Consider the following 19,543-nt stretch of genomic DNA (forward strand, 5'->3'; position numbering starts at 1 on the left):
TATTAGCAAGAATCTTGTTAAGAATTTTAAAGAAACTTAACAAGAATCTTGCTGGGATTTTTCACAAGGGTGTTGTCAATTGTACATGTGCACGTGTGTTTATGTGTTAAACGTGTTTGTTGTTATTGGAATATTTTAGACTTTTACATTCTCTCTCCCTCCCTCTCCCTCTCTTTCTCCCTCCCTCTCTCTCCTCCAGTTGATATATTTGGCACAGAGCTAGCTTTACAGTTTGACTGTCAGAGAGAGAAAGGACCTCCAGTTGTACTGAAGTGTATTGAAATGATTGAAGAGAGAGGTAATGCACACAGCACATGTACATGTACATATATTCACTAATCCTCTTATATGCACATATAAGTATGTACATGTACAATGTAATCTTATAGTATGTACAATGTATATTCATTAGGAATATTGTTACACTATAATCCTCTTCTATTTTATCATTATTGTACTATATACATGTACATGTATATTCTTATTACATGTACACATACGTGTAGGTCTTAGAGTTGAGGGTATCTATCGGGTAAGTGCTTCTCTTGGTGACGTGAACAAACTAAAAGAAGAGCTAAACAGAGGTGAGGTCATGTGACCATCACGTGACCTTATTGTGTTGTTTGTAGGTGTGGCCGGTATCAATGTACATGATCCTCGTTGGTCCGATATTCATATTTTTTCCGGAGCACTCAAGCTTTATCTGAGAGACCTACCAGAGCCGATATTCACCTATCAGATGTACCCTGAGTTCATTAAAGCTGGAAGTATGTGTACATGTACATGTACAGACTAGCCTCTATATAATGGACACTGTGTCTCTGTTATACAGAGGTGTCCTTTATGTGGAGGTTATTTTATACAGTAAGGAATGTAATTGGTACACTAGGTGCTGTCCGTTAAATGGAGGTGTACGCTATAGAGAGTGTCCATTAAGAGAGACTATACTGTACATGTACTGAATCTACATGTATGATCATTATTATTATCATTATTTGTGTCTTCATTTCTCTACAGGAAGCAGTAAAGATTATGACACCATTTATAGAAATGTCCAGCCATTGGTTGATAATCTACCAGCTCACAATAAACTAACTCTGGAGACATTACTGACACACTTAATAAAGTACAGCATTAAATCACATTATTATTATACTGTATAGTGTATGCTGTAGCCTGAAGTATTGTAGAAAATTAAATATTAGCCATTCTATGATTGTTGGTTTTATATCAGTGATTTAGGAGCCAAAAAATACCAACTCTGCCAATTTGTCCTGCTATACAGTATTATTTTATTTGTATGTCTTTTATATTTTTCCCCAGGATTGTTAATGAACAGCATTATAACAAGATGAATCACAATAACTTAGCACTAGTCTTTGGTCCTACTCTCATGAGACCAAAGCCTGATCAAATAGCGTAAGTTATACCCACCCTTTGACCTTTGACTTCTCTCCTTACATTACATATAGTGAACTTGTTGGTAACTGTGATGTCCACTGTAGAGTGGTGGATGTGTTGCTACAGAAGGGACCATGGAATATAAGTGAGGGGGAGGAGGAGGGAGAATAAAGAATAGTGTTATTTTTGTTGTTATTATTATTATTGTTGTTGTTGTTTAGAGCCACCAGATGTGTCTAGTCTTCGAGGAGTAAAGCGTAAGTTTTTAATTATTTTAAAAAGGAAAATATTATATTAAATATTGTCATTATAATTTGCCTTTGTACGATGGCTACAATGCGAATTTTACTTCAGTCCCAAAATTAATGTGTATCAATGCACCTCTTAAATAAAGACACTTTTATAATCAGGAAGGTGTTGGGGGGGGGAAATAGACAGGTTTGACTGTACTGTTCACATTCATTATCAGTGTGAGAATCTTAGGCTTCATTGCTATGGTAAAGCTAGTATCTTATGTACTATCATAACTTCCTTTAGTCACAAGATCTTTGAGTATATTTAAGGTATCGCCCACTTTTTGTATCTAGCTGACCTTCTTTAGTCTTTCTCTCCTCCTTCCACCTTCTTCATTTTGTTTTGTTGTTTCATCTGGTCATCAGGACTCTCTCTCATCACTCATTCACTGCCTTCCCTTCTCCTCCTCCTCCTCTACTTTGTTTTACATTCTCATTCATTAATGTAAATTCACCTTTACTACTGGTTGTTATAATAAAGAATTGTACTATCATAACTTCCTTTAGTCACGAGACTATAGAATATTCCAAGAGGTCATCAGGGCTATCTTTCCCCAGGCTACTCTCATTCTTGTTCATTCCGACTTCTTCATTTTCTTATCATTTGTTCTTGCTCTATCTTCATTTACCATCTTCTACCTTTATCTCTCTTCATTTTTCGTTCTTGCTTTACGTACACAATTTGTTCTTTTCTTAAAATGGCAACCAAACCATCTTCATCTTCTTCTCCTGGTCTCCTCAAACTGGAGGAACAGCTCACCTGTCCTGTGTGTCTTGACCACTATACCAACCCTAAGACTTTACCTTGTCTACATTCATTCTGTGAGCACTGTCTGGAGGGATTACCTCTGGATAAGAAGAATGAGACCTATTACCTCTCTTGTCCCACTTGTCGTCATTGTACAGAGTTACCAGAAGAAGGAGCAGGAGCCTTTCCTGTAGCATTTCATGTAAACAACCTCAAAGAGATATACAGTCTAATGAAGAAAGTAGCTGATCCTGAACAGGTCACCTGTGACAACTGTACTACAGCTAATGCCACTGGATACTGCAAAGACTGCAGTAAGTTCCTTTGTACAGAATGTGATGGAGTACACAAGAAATGGGGCCCAACTTCTAACCATCGGCTGACAAGTCTTGATGAGGTGATAGCCTCTGATGTCTCTTCTACTTCTCAATTGCTAGCTCCAGCTAAACAGGAGGCACCTCTCATTTGTCCCATACCAAGTCATGATGAGCCTTTAAAGATCTACTGTGAAACATGTGATAGTGTTATATGTCGTGACTGTATCATAGTCACTCATAAAGATCACAAGTATAACCTAATAGCTGATAGCTTTACTAAACACAAAGAAGCACTGGAGAAATCTCTTAATCCGGTAAAAAGAAAAATTGAAGGACTCAAGAAGGTCCTGTCTGCTCTAGCAGAGAGAGAGGGTGAAATCAGAGAGAGAGGAGAAGGAGTCTTAGAAGAAATACATGAAATGGTAGAGGAAATGATTTCTGTTCTTCGTGAGTCAGAGAGGAAACTGACTGAGCAGGCAAAGAGGGTCACTGATGATAAACTAAAGGTACTGTCAGAGCAAATGAAATCAGCAGAAATGAGTTTGAGTGTTCTGGAGGATGTTGAGGATTATGTGGAACAGAGTCTGAAGACAGGCAGTCCTCAACAAGTCCTGAGGTCTAAGAAACAGATGATGGAGCATATGAGTGAAGTTACTGCCGGGGTCAATGTGGAGGAATTACATCCAAAGGAAAAAGGTGACTTTGTATTGAGTAAAGATATCAAATCACTACATCACATTGGAGATATTGTGACCTACTCATCTACTGCACTACAGCAGTGTAGAGTGAAGAAGATTGATTGTATTACACCTGCTGGCAAAGCAGTTTCATTTTCACTATCAATGGAGGCACCAGATTCATCTGTTTTGTGTGTTCCCCTCTCTTCTCTGAGGTGTAGTCTAGTACCAGTTGGTAAAGGTGATCAACCCATTCACGCTACAGTCACTACCACCAGCACTGATCCTGGAGTGTATAGGATACAGTGTAACCCTTCAACCAGTGGTACTCATACAGTAAAAGTACAAGTATATGATGTACACCTTGAGGATACCTCACTAGTCATCCCTTTCAATCCTTACCTTGATAGCATCACTCCAGTACGTACTATAACTGAGCTTAATGGTCCCTGTGGAGTTGCTGTAACTGATGATAATCATGTCATAATAACTGAGTATGGTGGTAACTGTATAACAATACTGGATAGAGAAGGAAAGAAAGTGAAATCATTAGGAGGGGAAGGAGGAAGTGGTAATGTCAAGTTTTCTGGTCCTCGCGGTGTAGCCATTACTCCAGACAAATTCATTCTTGTATCTGATGATCACAGGATCCAGAAGATAAGCATGGATGGATACCTTATAGCATCAGTTGGTGAGAAGGGCAGTGAACCACTACAATTCAATGCTCCTTTTGGTATAGCCATTTCTCCTATAACAGGACAGATTTATATTGCTGATTTTTCTAATTATCGTATACAAGTCTTGAATCCTGATCTAACCTTCTCTCATTCATTTGGTAGTAGAGGATCAGCTAATGGACAGTTCCAGTCTCCAATTGGCATTGCTATTGACAGTCAAGGATTAGTGTATGTTGCTGATAGGAATAATCATCGCATTCAGAAGTTCTCTCCAGATGGAAAGTCTGTGGGTCAGTTTGGTACTAAAGGATCTGATCCTGGACAGCTTAAACAGCCAGCAGGTATAACAATAGACACTGCAGCTCGTACTGGTCTAGTGTATGTTAGTGAAGAGGGCAATCATTGTATATTGGTCTTCACTAGTGATGGTGTGTTTGTTAGGAAGTTTGGAAGTAAAGGCAGTAATATTGATCAGTTTAGTGCTCCTTATGGGTTAGCATTAGATAAAGATGGAGTTTTGTATGTTTGTGATTATTTTAATAAACGACTTGTTGTTTATTAGAGCAATGAGCTGTTGTTTAATGTTATAATATTTTCTTTTGTAGTAAAATATGTTCATTTTAGCTTGTTACTTTGTGCCACGTTGCAGCTGCCTAACAATCAAATATTACATGATAAAAAATAAAGGCAAATTGTGATTAATTATGATCAATCAAAATAAGTCCTTATTATTATAATATTAATATTTCCATTAGCTATTAATGATGCTCCTCCAGTCCCAGTTAGATCCAGGGACGGTAAGAGGGGTAGTGTCCCTATTGCCCCACGTTCCTCTCATGTTCCTGTACCGGAGGAAGCTGATGGACCTCCTCCCGTGACTCCACCCTCTTCCGCCCCCTCAATACCTCTGAGTGAGTGTGGGTGGTACTGGCAAGATATATCAAGGTTATTAATTAATTAATATTTATTATAATTGATGTGAATTTATATTTTAATTAAGTAATGTTGTGAGTGACTTTGAAAATGTTAAATCATTTAAAGGAAAATATAAAATTTACCACTCAAAAACACTAAAATTTTTACTATACACAATATTGAATGGAATTAAAGTCCTCATTAAGACTAATAATAATCATAAATGTATTATACTAGTATTTATTCTCTCCCCCTCCTCTACAGGGAAGAGGTTACTGCTAAATTAAAAGATGCTCCCGAAGGTTCTTTCCTAGTCCGAGACTCTCAAAGAGGAGCCTATACACTGACGGTGAAGAAAGGAGGACAGAATAAGCTGGTCCGTATCATAAGCAGCAACGGACTCTATGGGTTCTCAGACCCCACCCAGTACAGGAGTGTACCTGATCTAATTGATCATTACAGGTGAATGGAACTATGGAGAGATATGGATCATACTGTATATCTGGAAATTTATGATTTAGAAAATTGTGCTGTGATTTAATTTTCACATAATAAGACTGTGTCATGTATTATTGAATGTGACATGTAAATACATGTACATGTATAGGGTGATCTAATTTCGCTAATTTTTAATTTAGCAAAATTAAAGTCATATAGTAAAAATTTCCAGATAGACGGTATGTACATGTACATGTAGCACATTTATGTGTTCTTAATTGTTAAAGTTAAGTTGATTTTATGTGAATTTATGTAAATTATTTTTATTCTGAATCACCTGGAGTCCTTTATGTAGCACCTGTCCCAGCTGCTACTAACCACACTACATGTACATGTGTACTCTTATCAACCACAGCAGGGAACCACAGCCATTCTACTGTAGACCATAATACTACTGTAGCACCTGTAGTCTGTATTTATTATCATCATTATCTTTATTATTATCTTTTTAATTTAATTTTTTTTTTATTATAGGGAAGTCTCTCTCTCTCAATATAATCCAAGGCTTGATGTTAAGCTGCTCCATCCTGTCTCAAGATTTGCTAAAGTTAGTACATGAAATAATCATGAGCAATAAATTAATGACTCTGAAATCACCTCTAATTTTTATTCCATTTTCTGATACATATTGATGTCCTTATGCTGTGTAGCAAGTTTGAGCTGATTATGACTTTAATTTTTCAAGTTATGGCCATTTTAAGAAAATGGCAAAAAACCGAAAAATACCCAAGGCTATAGCTATAGCCCATGGTTTTTTCCAAAAAATGGCTCCAAAATCACCCCAAATTTTTATTACATTTTCTGATACATATTGATGTACTTATACTGTGTAGCAAGTTTGAGCTGATTCCGACTTCAATTTTTCAAGTTACGGCCATTTTAAGAAAACGGCAAAAAAACTGAAAAATACCCAAGGCTATAGCCCATGGTTTTTTCCAAAAAATGGCTTCGAAATCACCCCAAAATTTTATTACATTTTCTGATACATATTGATGCCCTTATGCTGTGTAGCAAGTTTGAGCTGATTGTGACTTAATTTTTTAAAGTTACAGCCATTTTAAAATACTGCTAAAATACATGTACCCTGTACCATAGCCCATGGTTTAACTTCTCTCCCTCTCCCTCCCTCCGTCCAGATATCTGAAGAAGGTGTGGAAGAGGAAGAAGATGAAGATAGAGAGAATGACGTCGAGGAACTTCTGGAGAAACTAAAGGACGTCACGGAATTATTTGACACTAAAAATGAGGTCTACCTCGAGATGGAGAAGAGATCAGAATTAATGAAAAAAGTAAAACAAACAAACAAACAAATAAATAAATAAATAAGTAAATAAATAAATGAATTAATAAATGTAATTGGTTGAAACTTTTACAAGTTAAGTACATGTACGTCTATTCCGGACACTTGGGATTGAGTAATATTTTCCTATCTCTTAATTAGGAACTTGAAGTCACTCGTACTAAGTACAGTGGCTTTGGTAACGTCGCTGAGATGCTTAAAGAGCAGCTCGATTTTCTTAGACATCACGACCTCACTGCTTCAATATTAGCAGATAGAGACAGAAGATGGTACTAAAATAAATAAATAAAATAAATAAATGAATAAATAAGATAATGGATAGATACTTACACATTTACATAAATGATAGCAATATTTAGTAACTATTCACAAATCTTCTAATTCTCTCTCCTCCAGTATAATGGACAATGGTAAAGAGTTGGGGAAGAGATTAGAACAAGCTGAAGCCTGTCATAGGAAGGCATTGAGTGATATGAGGGACTGCAACAACAGGTTCAGGGCTCTTGATAGAGACCTCAACACGCTAAGACCTGACCTGATGAGACTACAGTGGGAGAAGGATCAATATACCAGGTATAGTGGGTGTGGATGTGTGGGTCTCGATTTTTAGTAAGGGCCGGGTTTTTAGAACGATTAAATGTGTATATATTTAAGTTACACATGAATTATTGATAATGTTATTGAATTGATTACTTATGATAATTCATTGATTGATAAATAGTATGTTTCTTTTTTTAATATTTACCGGAAGGATATAGTTATAACTGATCATTAATTATTATTATTACATTAGTTTCAGGTTTTACTTAAAATTCATATAACATGTATATTTCTCTTATTTAATAGTAAACTGGTTCAGGAAGGATTGACTCACCATGAGATATCAGAACGTGTTAAAGACAAAGCTATGAATGAATCAGAAAGCATTTATGGAACACTTTATGGTACTCTGGAAGGGCAGGACGAAGAGTAAGTGAAGGGGTCCTGTGTTGATTGGGATTTTCGATAATACTGGGTCTGGTGATGGTTAATTTTCTTGTTTTATTTTAGTGAAGAAGATGGCGGAATTTATGAGCCCCCACCCGAAATACAGAATATTCAGTACCCTGGACCCCCTCCACCCCCCAGGTAATAATATACAAGTAAATTGTACTAATTTTATTATTTTCTCAGATCTGGCTCCCGGCCCCCTCCACCCATCCCTCCCACTACTCGAACCCCTGAATTGGGTCCGGCCCCTCCCCCAGCACTTCGTAAACCTTCTACAGGCGATAGGATGCCAATACCGCCCCCACACACTAAAACAAGAGTAAAAGTAAATAATTGACGAGGGAAACGTGTTCTGCCCCTATTAATTATTGCATTGATGGGGGGTTCTATCCCTATTAACTACTGCACTAATAAATGGTTGTTAGTGGGGTTGTCCCTATTAATTATTGCATTGATTGGAGGGGGGTTCTGCCCCTATTAGTCAAAGCAGATTGTAATTGGGTTGCTCCTATAATTACTGCTGGTTGTTAGTGGGGTTGCCCCTATTAATTACTGCTATTAATAAATGATGTTCATATTGTTTTTCTTAGCCTCCTGTACCTACGCTGGAGGACAGACCACATGTAAGGCAGGAGACCTGGTATGTGGAGTGTGACAGGTAAGAAGATAATCTGTACAGTATAATGAATATATACAATATATATTTACAATGGTTCAGGGCTCATGCTGAGATGCACTTACGCCATAAACAGGACGGGACTTTCTTGTGTCGTCCGTCAGGTAAAGCAATGCAGAACGCTAAAGGAGGACTCCACACTCACACCATCGACATTGTGTAAGATTAGTATTATTATTATTGTTATTATTATTATTACAATAATTAGAAATAAAACAGGTTAAAATGCATACACTTAGATGTAGAAAAATATTATTATTTATATATGCTAAAAATGACTGAAAAAATTTAATTTTACATTCGATGAATACACATGTATAATCACTGTTAGATCTAGAGGGAGTTTAGGAGACTTTTGGTCTCTCATATTTAGCCCTAGGTCTCCTTAAGTGCCACATTTTTGATTAGATTGGTCTCTGAAAATTTATTTCTACATATAAATCTAAATATTTTGTGTATTATTTTAATGATATTTCTCCCTCACCCCCTCAGTTATCAAGGCATTAAGCATTTGAAGGTTGTTCAAGACAGCAATAAGTATGGTTTCTCTGTCCCCTGCAACTACAGCTCACTGATTGATCTGGTCCTCCATTATTCTGAGAATTCGCTTGAAACGCATAATCCGAAATTAACCACAACACTTGCTTATCCTGTGTATAGTTAGGTTTTTATTATTATTATTTTTACATTTATTATTATTATTATTTTTACATTTATTATTATTTTTTTACATTTATTATTATTTTTTTGTTATTTGTTATTAACTATTTTGTGCCCAAGTTTTCAATTTTTTTTTTAATTTTCAAGTAAGAGAAATTTTTGTGCATTTTCTTTTCTCTTACTGGTAGTTTAGCAATTATTTCAAATTATTATTATTATTGTTATTCCTCAAATTATTTTGAGGCTTACAACTTTTAATTTGTGTGTGTGTGTGTGTGATTATTTAATAATTTTTTTACTAGAACTCTTTATTGATTTTGTTGAATTTTAGCAATTTTTAAGAATTTCAATGCACTGTTTGTTCACAGTGTGTTAATTTGAAAAACTGCAGTCTGACTTGCTACACAGCATAAAATGTATTAAAAATTTGGGATGATTTTGGAGCCATTATTTAGAAAAAACCATGGGCTATAGTACAGGGATTTTTTTCAGAAATTGACCAATTTAAAGAAAGGGCCGTAACTTGAAAAATTGAAGCCAGAATTTAAAAAAACATCAATATAAATTATTAAATGAGAGTATTTTGAAGTTGCGTACTATTCTTTGCAAAAAGCATGAGAAGTGGAAGCAAAAAGTCTGCTGCTATTAAAAGTATTGTTTTCAACTTTTCATAATGTTACAATCTCAAGTTCATTTACAAGGTGCCAACAAGCATCTGTTCACACCTCAAGATGCACAAAGAAGGTGTGAACAAGCTTGTAAAAAATAATAAGAATTAAAAGCAGGCACAATTTGCTATGCATACCAAGCTAGTTATATGATATCATGATGGGAATTTGCAAAGGAACTGCTCATAATCTCCATGTCCCCCTATATGGCTGGTATCACCATTTAGGTATAATTAAGGTGTTTTTTCAGTCACATTTTCAATATGTGTATGCAATAGGAAGGGGCTTTTATTAACAAATTCAATGTTTGCTGGTTAGGTAAGCAGAATGCTGACTGCTGATTAATTGAATAACGAAAAGAATGGGGAAATGCCATCAAAGTGAGCTTACATGTAAATGCATGGGAAAATTTTCTTTAATGCAACAAAAATTAATAATAATTATAAACACAAACAATAACAGCTAAACATGCTACATTTTGCAGAGTATAAACAGATTCCAAGCTGCAGCATTTTGCATTACTGCAGTGTTAGTCATTATTATTCATTCAGTAGTAATGAATGAAGTCTTTCTTGTACAAGTTTTCCCCCAGCATGTCATCATGTGCACTGTTGAACTATGTTTGAATGTTTGTGATTAGTCAGTTTCAATTTCAAAAATGAAGAACGGAACACGAAAATAATAATTATAACAACAACAGTGTGACTATTACCAATCATTACAGTGTGACTAAGGACACCTTTATAATGAGATCATATTGTATTGTCCCAATTGGTGGAAAACCTACAGTAAAGCGAACCTTCTCTTAACGGACACTCTCTATAGCGTACACCTCCATTTAACAGACAGCACCTAGTGTACTAATTACATTCCTTACTGTATACAAAAGTACTTTTGATGAGGACACCTCTGTATTAAGGACAAGTAGTGTGGGCCCAATGGTGTCCTTAATAAAGAGGCTACACTGTACATGTATTAAGGACATGTAGTGTGGGCCCAATGGTGTCCTTAATAAAGAGGCTACACTGTACATGTATTAAGGACAGGTAGTGTGGGCCCAATGGTGTCCTTAATAAAGAAGCTACACTGTACATGTATTAAGGACAGGTACTAGTGCAGATCCAATGGTGTCCTTAATAAAGAGGCTACACTGTACATGTATTAAGGACACGTAGTGTGGGCCCAATGGTGTCCTTAATAAAGAGGCTACACTGTACATGTATTAAGGACAGGTAGTGTGGGCCCAATGGTGTCCTTAATAAAGAAGCTACACTGTACATGTATTAAGGACAGGTACTAGTGCAGATCCAATGGTGTCCTTAATAAAGAGGCTACACTGTACATGTATTAAGGACAGGTACTAGTGCAGATCCAATGGTGTCCTTAATAAAGAAGCCACACTGTACACATCATCAGCATATGCAGTCATTGAATCTACATGAAGCAATCAAGACCTCATTTCCTGGTTATAGTCCATTAGTCCAAACGAAAACCTCAAGAGTGTACTATGCATTACAAGGTCAACTGCAGTGATATATACAGGATGTTTACATACAGTAGGAACTAAGGAGACTATAAAAGACAGCATGAGTAGGACCCTACAGACATCAAATATATAATAGTGCTGAAGACTCTTACTCCTTCTTTTCATTAGCAGTCTTCCTGCACAATCCAAGAAGAACATGGCTCCTTCAACTACATGTATATATCTCTTAATTCTCCTACTGGTTGGAGCATTGGTCCCTTTCAGTCAGTCAGCTTCATTAGGTAGTGGTGAGACAGTCAGCCCTAGCAGTGTAGAAGAGATTGAGCAAAGCAGTACTGCTGGTATTACAGCAAGTCCTTCACCATCACCAGTGCTGATGGAAAGGAAAGCTTCATTATCAGGAACACTGGAAATGCAGAGAGTAAGAAAGAAGAGAGAGAAACGAAGGGAAAGAGAAAGAGGAGAGATATAGCATTAAACAGAAACCCATTGCAGTATATTCAAAGAACTGCTATGAAGGACTATAAAGAGAGGTTTGAGGTTAATTGTGCCATAACAAACTGATGACTTACAAAAGCTTCATCTTAAAGGTCCAATTATCATTAAATCATGACACAGTGGAGCTTCACTTGTGTTGACTGAACTAAACCTCACTACTGAGTCTATTATGATCTTAATATCAGTTCCAAATCCCCTTCCTTTGTATTACCTACTTGATTCCTCTTACATCAATGAGCCCTCAATTTCTTCCCCCTCTCTCTCTCTTGTTTCATTCTCTTTCCACCTCATATCTTTCCCCTCTACCCTCTACCTTCCTATTATTCCTTCCCCTCTTCCTTTCCTCTCTCTTTCCCACTCTCTGCCATTCTCTCCCTTTTCTTTATTCTTTTACTTTCTTTCTCTCTCTCTCTCTCTTTCCCCCTCAGGATCTGCAGCTCCTAACTCTTCCAGAATCAAAATACGTCCATGCAGTTCAGTTATCAGAAGGAAGCTATTCTCTAGCAAGTAATGGAGACCCTAACCAAGACACTGTCTTCACTATAGAGAGATATGCCAATGGAGGGACTGGACCTTCACACTACTATAAGATGAGGAGAAGGGAAACACTTGAATATGCGTATGTCAGTGACAATGGTCGCATACTTATAGGGGTAAGAATATAATAATAATAATAATAAATAATAATAATAATAATAATAATAATAATAATAATAATAATAATAAGTGTAGGATAATTACAAGTACATGTTTATGCATCATCCTTAAGACATAAAAAGAACACAAACACTTCGGAAAAGGACAACAACACCCACAAAAACATACATGTACATGTACATGCATACTGGTAACCATGAACAACTGTACAAGCTTACAAGTACATATACAAAAATATATTAAACAGATACATTAACATAATACAAGTGGTTGTAGAGACATGTTGTTGTTTATTGAAGGTATAAATAAGCACACTAGACATTAGACTATAGTCTGGAATAAAAAGAAAACTTGAGAGAGACAAAGTGACTTGGAGAGAGAGAGAGAGAGAGAGTATGAGATGATTTAAAGTTCTATCAGGATATTATGTAAGAAATTGTGTGGCTTTTTCCTTCAAAGAAAGCCTCAAACACCTGCCACAGGCCACGGGCACTATGAACACTTGTAAGCTATAGCAGCTAGAGAAGAAAGAGAGAAAGAGGGGGGAGAGAGAGGGGGGGAAAGATAAAGACATAACTCTTATAATTGACATGACATTGTGCCCCCACAAACACACATTCAACAGATACCCTCTCAATATAATCACGTACAATTCCATCTTACTAATCAATTATACATCATAATACAAAACCTTTAAACTTAAGTTGCTGGACTAGCTTATAAAGTACAACTATACTACTCAATTCCCTGAAATATGTACATGTACTATTGCTACCGACTCTAAAAGTCTTTCTGTGTTTATAAATGAGGGACATTAAAAGGGTTAAGTCGACAAACATAGAGACAATGTAAGAATTTCCTTTTGATACATGTACATGTATGTACACAAACATCAAAGCAATTCACTATAATTAATGAATGGACATACATGTACATGTAGTGCTATACTATTGTACCTGTACAGTACAATTCCTTATCTATAGATTATGTTATGTGTATCCTAATGTATCTCTTCCTGGTCCATCCATAGATAAATAAACATTTTTATAAATATGACATTTCTGAGAATTTGAATGTACATGTAACGTGTAGCTCATTCCCAAAGACAATGGGAATCAAAACTGATGGACTTAGGACTTTTAGCGACAAATAATATACAACAATAATAATAATAATGATGACAGTAATACTGCCATGTTAGTAACAGCTTGGGTATAAAGAATCTTCTTAAAATAGTTATAAGTAAATTGGTGACCCTTTAATATATGGAGTAATGTTACTTAGTAGAATTACAGTACCCTATGAAATTCATATGATAATTATTTATTTCCTTGAAGTATTATTAAACCATCTCTTCTCTCTTCAGGAGGAAACAGCCTCTAAAGTACCAGCTGTTTTCGAACGTGTCGAACACAATGTTGAATCCTTCACCTTCATCAACTTGATACAGCTGAACAGTGATGGGTCGAGGACCAGCTGCTATATTGGATTTAATTCCGACTTTCAGGCAGTGTGTAGTAGCGAACAAGAAAAGCAATATTTGTTAGAAAATGTTCCACACAATAATATTGGGTGAAAGATGATGCAGTTTATAATAAAAAAGACTCTAGTTTGAAAAAGGCAATTATTATTATTATTATTATTATTATTTATTACTAATATTACTATTATTATTATTATTAATATCGTGCATTATAATTATCATCATCATTATTATCCAGTTTTTATCCTCATTAATATTCATTGATAGATCCTTCATTAATATTCATAGTCGTCAATTAACAGCAAACCTTTCACACAAACAAAAACACAAACAAACAACTTTCACTTTCAACAACAACAACAACACACTTCAAAAGGAACCTCTTCTCCATCAATTTACTTTATCATAATAACGAGAGATTTCCTGTTACTTCGTCGACGAGATAATTACGACCAAATAAGGCAAGGACAGTCAGAGATCCCGGCTCAATTTGAGTCTTGCCTTATAAGGAAAAAAGTATTTTAAACAATTAATCAAGAATATTTAAAGTCTTATAGTGTGTATTAACATGATAAAATGACAAGAAAATGAAATAAAGGACTTTGGCTTAACTTTTAACGGACAGCACCTAGTGTACCAATTACATTCCTTACTGTATAAAATAACCTCCACATAAAGAACACCTCTGTATAACAGAGACACTTTCTTGCCCATTATACATAGGCTAGTCTGTACATGTACATTAATTAAACTGTACGTGTATACATACTTACCAGCGTCGCTAATCATAAAATGAGGTATGTTCCTCTTTTTAGCTTCTTCCTCAAGTTCTTTTAAATGATCAACGTCCCTTCCCTTTAGCACGATCTTCTTAGCCCCGCCCATTTCCCATTCTTCTACTACCCTCTGTTCAGAGGGAGAGAGTAACAAGGTTTTATAAAGAGCGAGAGTTGCGTGAGCCACTTGCGAAGCAATCTTCCCGATGCCCATACCGATAGACGTATTGACGACAAAGACCATTTTTAAAGAGCGGGATTCCGTGGGTAGAGTAGGAGGAGGAGGATCAACAGAGAGTGGAGGTGGTTGGAACGGATCGTGAAGATTAGGGTCTTCTAGATGGTCAAAAACCCACGCAGCTGCAAGATCAGGGCTCGTGTTCCCGGTATGGTAGAGACCTCTTGATGCGGCATTTTCTGAAATACCCATTGATAAAAGAACCTGTACAATTAAAACAACAACATAATTTAATATTTTTAAGACATGGAGGGTTTCTCACAGAATTTTCACATGGTCAAAAGCTCATGCAGTTTCTCGTCAGTGGGTTTTTATGATGAAAACTTTGATGTATATTTACGTAGTATGTACAACTGTACATGACACACAAATTTTGAACTAGCCCTGATTTCAATCAAAATTGGAATTTTTAAAGTTGCTCAGAAATTGGGCTAAAGTCCTGTACTATAGTACATGTACATGGTCTCAGGTCAATTTTTGCCAAAATTGAAAGAGAGAGAATTTCCCACTTTTATAACTTTACCTGATACATATTGATGTACTTATGCTGTGTAGCAAGTTTGAGCTGATTCCAACTTCAATTTTTTGAGTTATGGCCATTTTTTAAAAATCAGCCAAAATCTGAAAATTACCCAAGGCTATAGCCCATGGTTTTTTCCAAAAAATGGCTCCGAAATCACCCCAAATTTTTATTACATTTTCTGATACATATTGATGCCCTTATGCTGTGTAGAAAGTTTGAGCTGATTCCGACTAAAAATTTTCAAGTTACAGCCATTTCAAAAACCGGCCAATCTCCAAAGTCCAAACTATAGCTCGTGCTTTTTTCCGAAAAATATGGAAAAATATCCCGACCCCCAAATAAGATATACCCTTTAATTTTTTAAACGTCCCTATCACATTACCTGTACACATTCCATATTTGGATACCATCTGTTATCGCTTGATCTAGTGTTAACTCCACCCACATTTGCCTGCGTAACAAAAAAGTATATGTAATAATTATAATTTAAATATAAATAATAATAATAATTAGTAGAAAAGTTAGAGTGAGAAGAGATCTTGCTACCTACTTCTCTCTCCCTTACCTCTTCTCGATAGGACGAGGAGGAAGCCATTAAACCTTCAAGAGAAAGAGCAAGAGCTCTTGCTAGCTCCCTTTCATCCGCCATTTTAAAATAGGCGTGGCTACTGGCTAATTTCAAAATGGCCGCCAGCAGACTGATACTTTTCCCGGGCTCTTTTCCCGGGGTTTCCAGCCGTTTGGCGGGGTTTGGCGGGAAACTCTGCAGCAGTACAAGATTTTGCAGTGGTGGATGTATAAAAGAGATTAGGGATGAGGGAAATAAATTCAGAAGATGCATACAATACAGTGGTGAAGGAGCAAGACTAGCAGTAATAAATGAAGGTGTACTTGTTAAGGAAAACTTTGTGAGCGAGAGAGAAGAGGAGGAGCTTGTGAAAGAGGCCCGGTCTTCTTTTAGACGTGTCAAGTATGAATATGATCATTGGGACGGAGTAAGACTGTGTCATTTAACTACAATTATGATGCTCTTATGTACATAAATTTACAATACATGCCATGCATTATGCAGTAGTGTAGCTACTAATGCTTACCATTAAGAAACTAATCTTCATTACAAGCAATCTTTAAGTTCATGAACACTCTTTCCTTTCAGGTTATAAAAGGATACAGAGAGACAGAGAAGTCCCAATGGCGTTCACAATCAAACCAATCTGTTATAAAGAGACTAGAAAAGGCCACTTTAGAGGCTAGTGGTGGTGAGGTCACAGCTCCAGCTGCAATGATGAATAACTCACCGCCAAACTCTCTACTGCTATCATCTGTGCATGTGCTTGATCTTGCTAAGGATGGGTAAGTGATTAGACATTGAACTTCTCCTTTTGAAAGAGAGAGGAGAGAAAGAGAGGGGGGTATTAGAGTGAGTAAGAAAGAGGCTAATTATCTCTTCAATGGAAGATTGAGTGTACATCCGCATACAGCAAATTAGATTAAATTGAATTAAATTAAATTGAATTAAATTAAATTAAATTAGATTAAATTTGCTTTTCATGCCATCAATACATGTTCATGTACTTTTCAGCATTCACTGATTCCCATTTAATTTAATAATGGAGGATTCTCTATTCAGTGAAATTCCCAGAACAAACTCACCCACACACACTCGTCATGCACAGACATACACAGCATATGCTTCACTAAAATTGTTAGTACCTATGTACAACTTTTGATTCCTGTGTACATGTAATAAATACTCAATTCTTAGTCAAACTGATTTGTACTATATTAAACTGACTTGTACTATATTAAACTGATTTGTACTATATTAAACTGATTTGTACTATATTAAACTGATTTGTACTATATTAAACTGATTTGTACTATATTAAACTGATTTGTACTATATTAAACTGATTTGTACTATTAATACTATAAACAGTGCATGGGAAGCACAAAGCCTACTCTACAGCTACCAATAATATAATTACACCATCCATAACTAATTAAACTTTACCATGTATGAGAGAGAAAGAAGTAAATGAGAATTATACAGTTGTACTTAATAGATATATCAATCCTCATATTGACAATGTTAAATTCTGTGGTACTACAATTGCTGGCATTAGCCTGTTATCAGACAGTGTCATGAAACTGGTTCACCAAGAAAGGAAAGATGACTGGATTTTAATGCTACTACCGCAGAGATCTCTTTACATATTAAGGTAGATATTCATGCATAATTTTGTTACTGATTCCGTGTTAATCTACAGTGCATGCGTGTGAACCTTCTTTAATCTTCTTGTCTCCTGTCCTTTTGCACTCAAATTGACTCAGTTATCTCATTTTTCCTTCTTCTTTCCCTTCTTTTTCCTCATCACCCTCTCTTTCTCTCTTCCCCCCTCTCTCTCTTCCCCCCTCACTCTCTCTCTCTCTCATGTTATACAGAGATCTTGCAAGATATGAGTATGAACATCAGATACTACCAGATTCTTTATCATACTTTAATAATGAACACATTCAGAGAGACAACAGAATATCAATTATTGCTAGAACTAAACCTTTTAAAACAACTTAGATGCTTTGCATTCATTTGACTGTATTGTGATTGTTGTCATTTGTGATTGTGAACAATGGCCGCCTTGTTATAAATGCCTGTCCATTTGTTTCATTGGTGAGATGTAAAATGAACAGTAGATTACATATACACAATAAGGATAGGAAGTGTACATGTATAGTACACTAGTAATTATTGCTTTGCTCTCTTTCAACGCCTTTGCTGTTTCTTTGAATTTAGAATTGAATGAAATTTATTTTAGCAAAAAAAGACCTGAAAATTATTGCAAAAAAGGCTTATAGCAGCTGCTTAATATAATTATGAGTTTAATATTATTAGTCCAGTCCATTAGCAGGTATGAATACGGTATACTCATGCAGAGATGCTACCAGCACCAGCAGACGTTATGATGGTAACTCTTGAAGTAATAGTAGCTCCCATGACGACCTCGACAGTGGTTTATTAAGCACTTGCAAGTTTGGCCACGTCTATGAGTTTCTTCAACTTCTATAAGCAAAAAATTAAGATGTAAATGATTTATATACATACACTATAATAACAGTATTGGATTGGTTATGGCAAATTGTGCAAATAGGTAACTCACCATTAGCAAAATCATCATTTGCAAGCAAATGAAAATGATAAAGTTTGGTCATTTAAACTAAAAAATGCTACAATGAGAATGTCACTGAACGGCTCATACTTTTAGGATAACAAAGTAGGGATTTGTCAATAAACCATTGAATTAAATTCAATGAGAATCAATTTAAATTTAAAGTCAAAATTCTAGTCTTGCTACCCAGACCCTTTGGTGAAAAATATTAATACAAACTTACCAGGGAGATTTTCTTTAATATTTTCTTCAATATTTTCTTCAATATTTTCTTCAACCTGTGGATGTCCTTTTGATAAATGTATGTCATTAATTGTTCAATAGACAATAATAATGATAACTTACTTAGACTCTCACTGTAAGCTGCAGCAATGAAGCAGCTAATGACAAGAAGGACAGCAATCTTCATTATTGTACAGGATATATATATTATTGATAATAATATACTCAATAATCAAACTGCAGACTGTGATGGACTGTAGAGCCGCAAGAGCAGCTTACTTTTATACCATAGGTATACCATTAGAGAAACTAGTGCTTGGCATTCATTTACTTTCAGATGACTATCTCTCCATCAATTGTTAGTGTAGGACAATAACAATGGAACAATGATATACATACTTCCTTCAATTGTTGTTGTTGTTCAGTATCATGACAATAGTCAATTGTTAGTCCATCACTATCAATAGGATCAGATGTCCAATAGTATCTTTCATAATGAATATCCTGCCAGTAGTAGATATGCTTTTGTGTGTACTGAAGACAAAGATGTAAGTATAGCCAATTGGAAACAAAGAGAACTGATTAATCATCAAACCAAAAATCATGAGCAGTTGAACAAGAGGTATTAAACTTGTTCGGATACTTATCTGATGATGTTCAGATACCAACATAC

The 19,543-nt window shown here is 35.7% G+C and overlaps 4 protein-coding genes across 5 annotated transcripts; 3 read left to right on the forward strand and 1 right to left on the reverse strand.

Annotated features, from left to right (window-relative positions):
* Positions 1-205: 205 nt before the first annotated feature.
* LOC100631575 (phosphatidylinositol 3-kinase regulatory subunit gamma-like) lies at positions 206-9,278 on the forward strand. The gene is made up of 20 exons (XM_019998639.1): positions 206-298; positions 507-584; positions 630-767; positions 1,018-1,126; positions 1,324-1,419; positions 1,473-1,546; positions 1,623-1,658; positions 4,869-5,058; positions 5,293-5,490; positions 6,001-6,073; positions 6,663-6,815; positions 6,968-7,095; positions 7,223-7,399; positions 7,673-7,795; positions 7,877-7,954; positions 8,000-8,141; positions 8,407-8,474; positions 8,535-8,651; positions 8,985-9,195; positions 9,235-9,278. Exons 1-19 carry the CDS (start codon positions 283-285, stop codon positions 9,154-9,156), a joined length of 2,166 nt encoding a protein of 721 aa, XP_019854198.1. The 5' UTR covers positions 206-282; the 3' UTR covers positions 9,157-9,195; positions 9,235-9,278.
* Positions 9,279-11,428: 2,150 nt separating this feature from the next.
* LOC109583339 (uncharacterized) lies at positions 11,429-14,110 on the forward strand. The gene is made up of 3 exons (XM_019998638.1): positions 11,429-11,727; positions 12,233-12,457; positions 13,828-14,110. Exons 1-3 carry the CDS (start codon positions 11,503-11,505, stop codon positions 14,035-14,037), a joined length of 660 nt encoding a protein of 219 aa, XP_019854197.1. The 5' UTR covers positions 11,429-11,502; the 3' UTR covers positions 14,038-14,110.
* LOC100631701 (peptidyl-tRNA hydrolase 2, mitochondrial-like) lies at positions 12,549-16,150 on the reverse strand. 2 transcript variants are annotated; one of them, XM_003387891.3, is made up of 5 exons: positions 16,047-16,150; positions 15,864-15,932; positions 14,718-15,162; positions 14,344-14,445; positions 12,549-12,979 (listed from the first exon to the last, which is right to left on the reverse strand). In XM_003387891.3, the coding sequence occupies exons 1-4, from the start codon at positions 16,128-16,130 to the stop codon at positions 14,348-14,350; spliced, it is 696 nt and encodes a 231-aa protein (XP_003387939.1). In that variant the 5' UTR covers positions 16,131-16,150; the 3' UTR covers positions 12,549-12,979; positions 14,344-14,347. The 2 variants fall into 2 exon arrangements, with proteins under 2 accessions (XP_003387939.1, XP_019854196.1); XM_019998637.1 differs by having other exon boundaries at positions 16,032-16,150.
* On the forward strand, positions 16,143-18,174 carry LOC100631826 (alpha-ketoglutarate-dependent dioxygenase alkB homolog 7, mitochondrial-like). Its single transcript, XM_003387892.3, has 4 exons — positions 16,143-16,476; positions 16,638-16,834; positions 17,548-17,703; positions 17,927-18,174. Exons 1-4 carry the CDS (start codon positions 16,165-16,167, stop codon positions 18,054-18,056), a joined length of 795 nt encoding a protein of 264 aa, XP_003387940.1. The 5' UTR covers positions 16,143-16,164; the 3' UTR covers positions 18,057-18,174.
* Positions 18,175-19,543: the final 1,369 nt, after the last annotated feature.

The sequence above is a fragment of the Amphimedon queenslandica genome, unplaced genomic scaffold (genome assembly GCF_000090795.2).
Source record: "Amphimedon queenslandica unplaced genomic scaffold, v1.1 AMPQUscaffold_13311, whole genome shotgun sequence".
Taxonomy (NCBI): domain Eukaryota; kingdom Metazoa; phylum Porifera; class Demospongiae; order Haplosclerida; family Niphatidae; genus Amphimedon; species Amphimedon queenslandica.

What these genes read in the sequence shown, in the direction of transcription:
- LOC109583339 (XM_019998638.1), top strand. Translation starts at nt 11,503, where the DNA reads ATGGCTCCTTCAACTACATGTATATATCTCTTAATTCTCCTACTGGTT. An exon ending in GAACACTGGAAATGCAGAGA is followed by an intron (nt 11,728 to 12,232) that starts GTAAGAAAGAAG and finishes TTTCCCCCTCAG; the next exon opens with GATCTGCAGCTCCTAACTCT. An exon ending in ATGGTCGCATACTTATAGGG is followed by an intron (nt 12,458 to 13,827) that starts GTAAGAATATAA and finishes TTCTCTCTTCAG; the next exon opens with GAGGAAACAGCCTCTAAAGT.
- LOC100631701 (XM_019998637.1), bottom strand. Translation starts at nt 16,130, where the DNA reads ATGGCGGATGAAAGGGAGCTAGCAAGAGCTCTTGCTCTTTCTCTTGAA. An exon ending in AAGAGGTAAGGGAGAGAGAA is followed by an intron (nt 15,933 to 16,031) that starts GTAGGTAGCAAG and finishes TTTGTTACGCAG; the next exon opens with GCAAATGTGGGTGGAGTTAA. An exon ending in CAAATATGGAATGTGTACAG is followed by an intron (nt 15,163 to 15,863) that starts GTAATGTGATAG and finishes TTAATTGTACAG; the next exon opens with GTTCTTTTATCAATGGGTAT.
- LOC100631575 (XM_019998639.1), top strand. An exon ending in GAAGGGACCATGGAATATAA is followed by an intron (nt 1,547 to 1,622) that starts GTGAGGGGGAGG and finishes GTTGTTGTTTAG; the next exon opens with AGCCACCAGATGTGTCTAGT. An exon ending in ACACTAAAACAAGAGTAAAA is followed by an intron (nt 8,142 to 8,406) that starts GTAAATAATTGA and finishes TGTTTTTCTTAG; the next exon opens with CCTCCTGTACCTACGCTGGA.
- LOC100631826 (XM_003387892.3), top strand. Translation starts at nt 16,165, where the DNA reads ATGGCCGCCAGCAGACTGATACTTTTCCCGGGCTCTTTTCCCGGGGTT. An exon ending in CTTGATCTTGCTAAGGATGG is followed by an intron (nt 16,835 to 17,547) that starts GTAAGTGATTAG and finishes TGTACTTAATAG; the next exon opens with ATATATCAATCCTCATATTG. An exon ending in AGATCTCTTTACATATTAAG is followed by an intron (nt 17,704 to 17,926) that starts GTAGATATTCAT and finishes CATGTTATACAG; the next exon opens with AGATCTTGCAAGATATGAGT.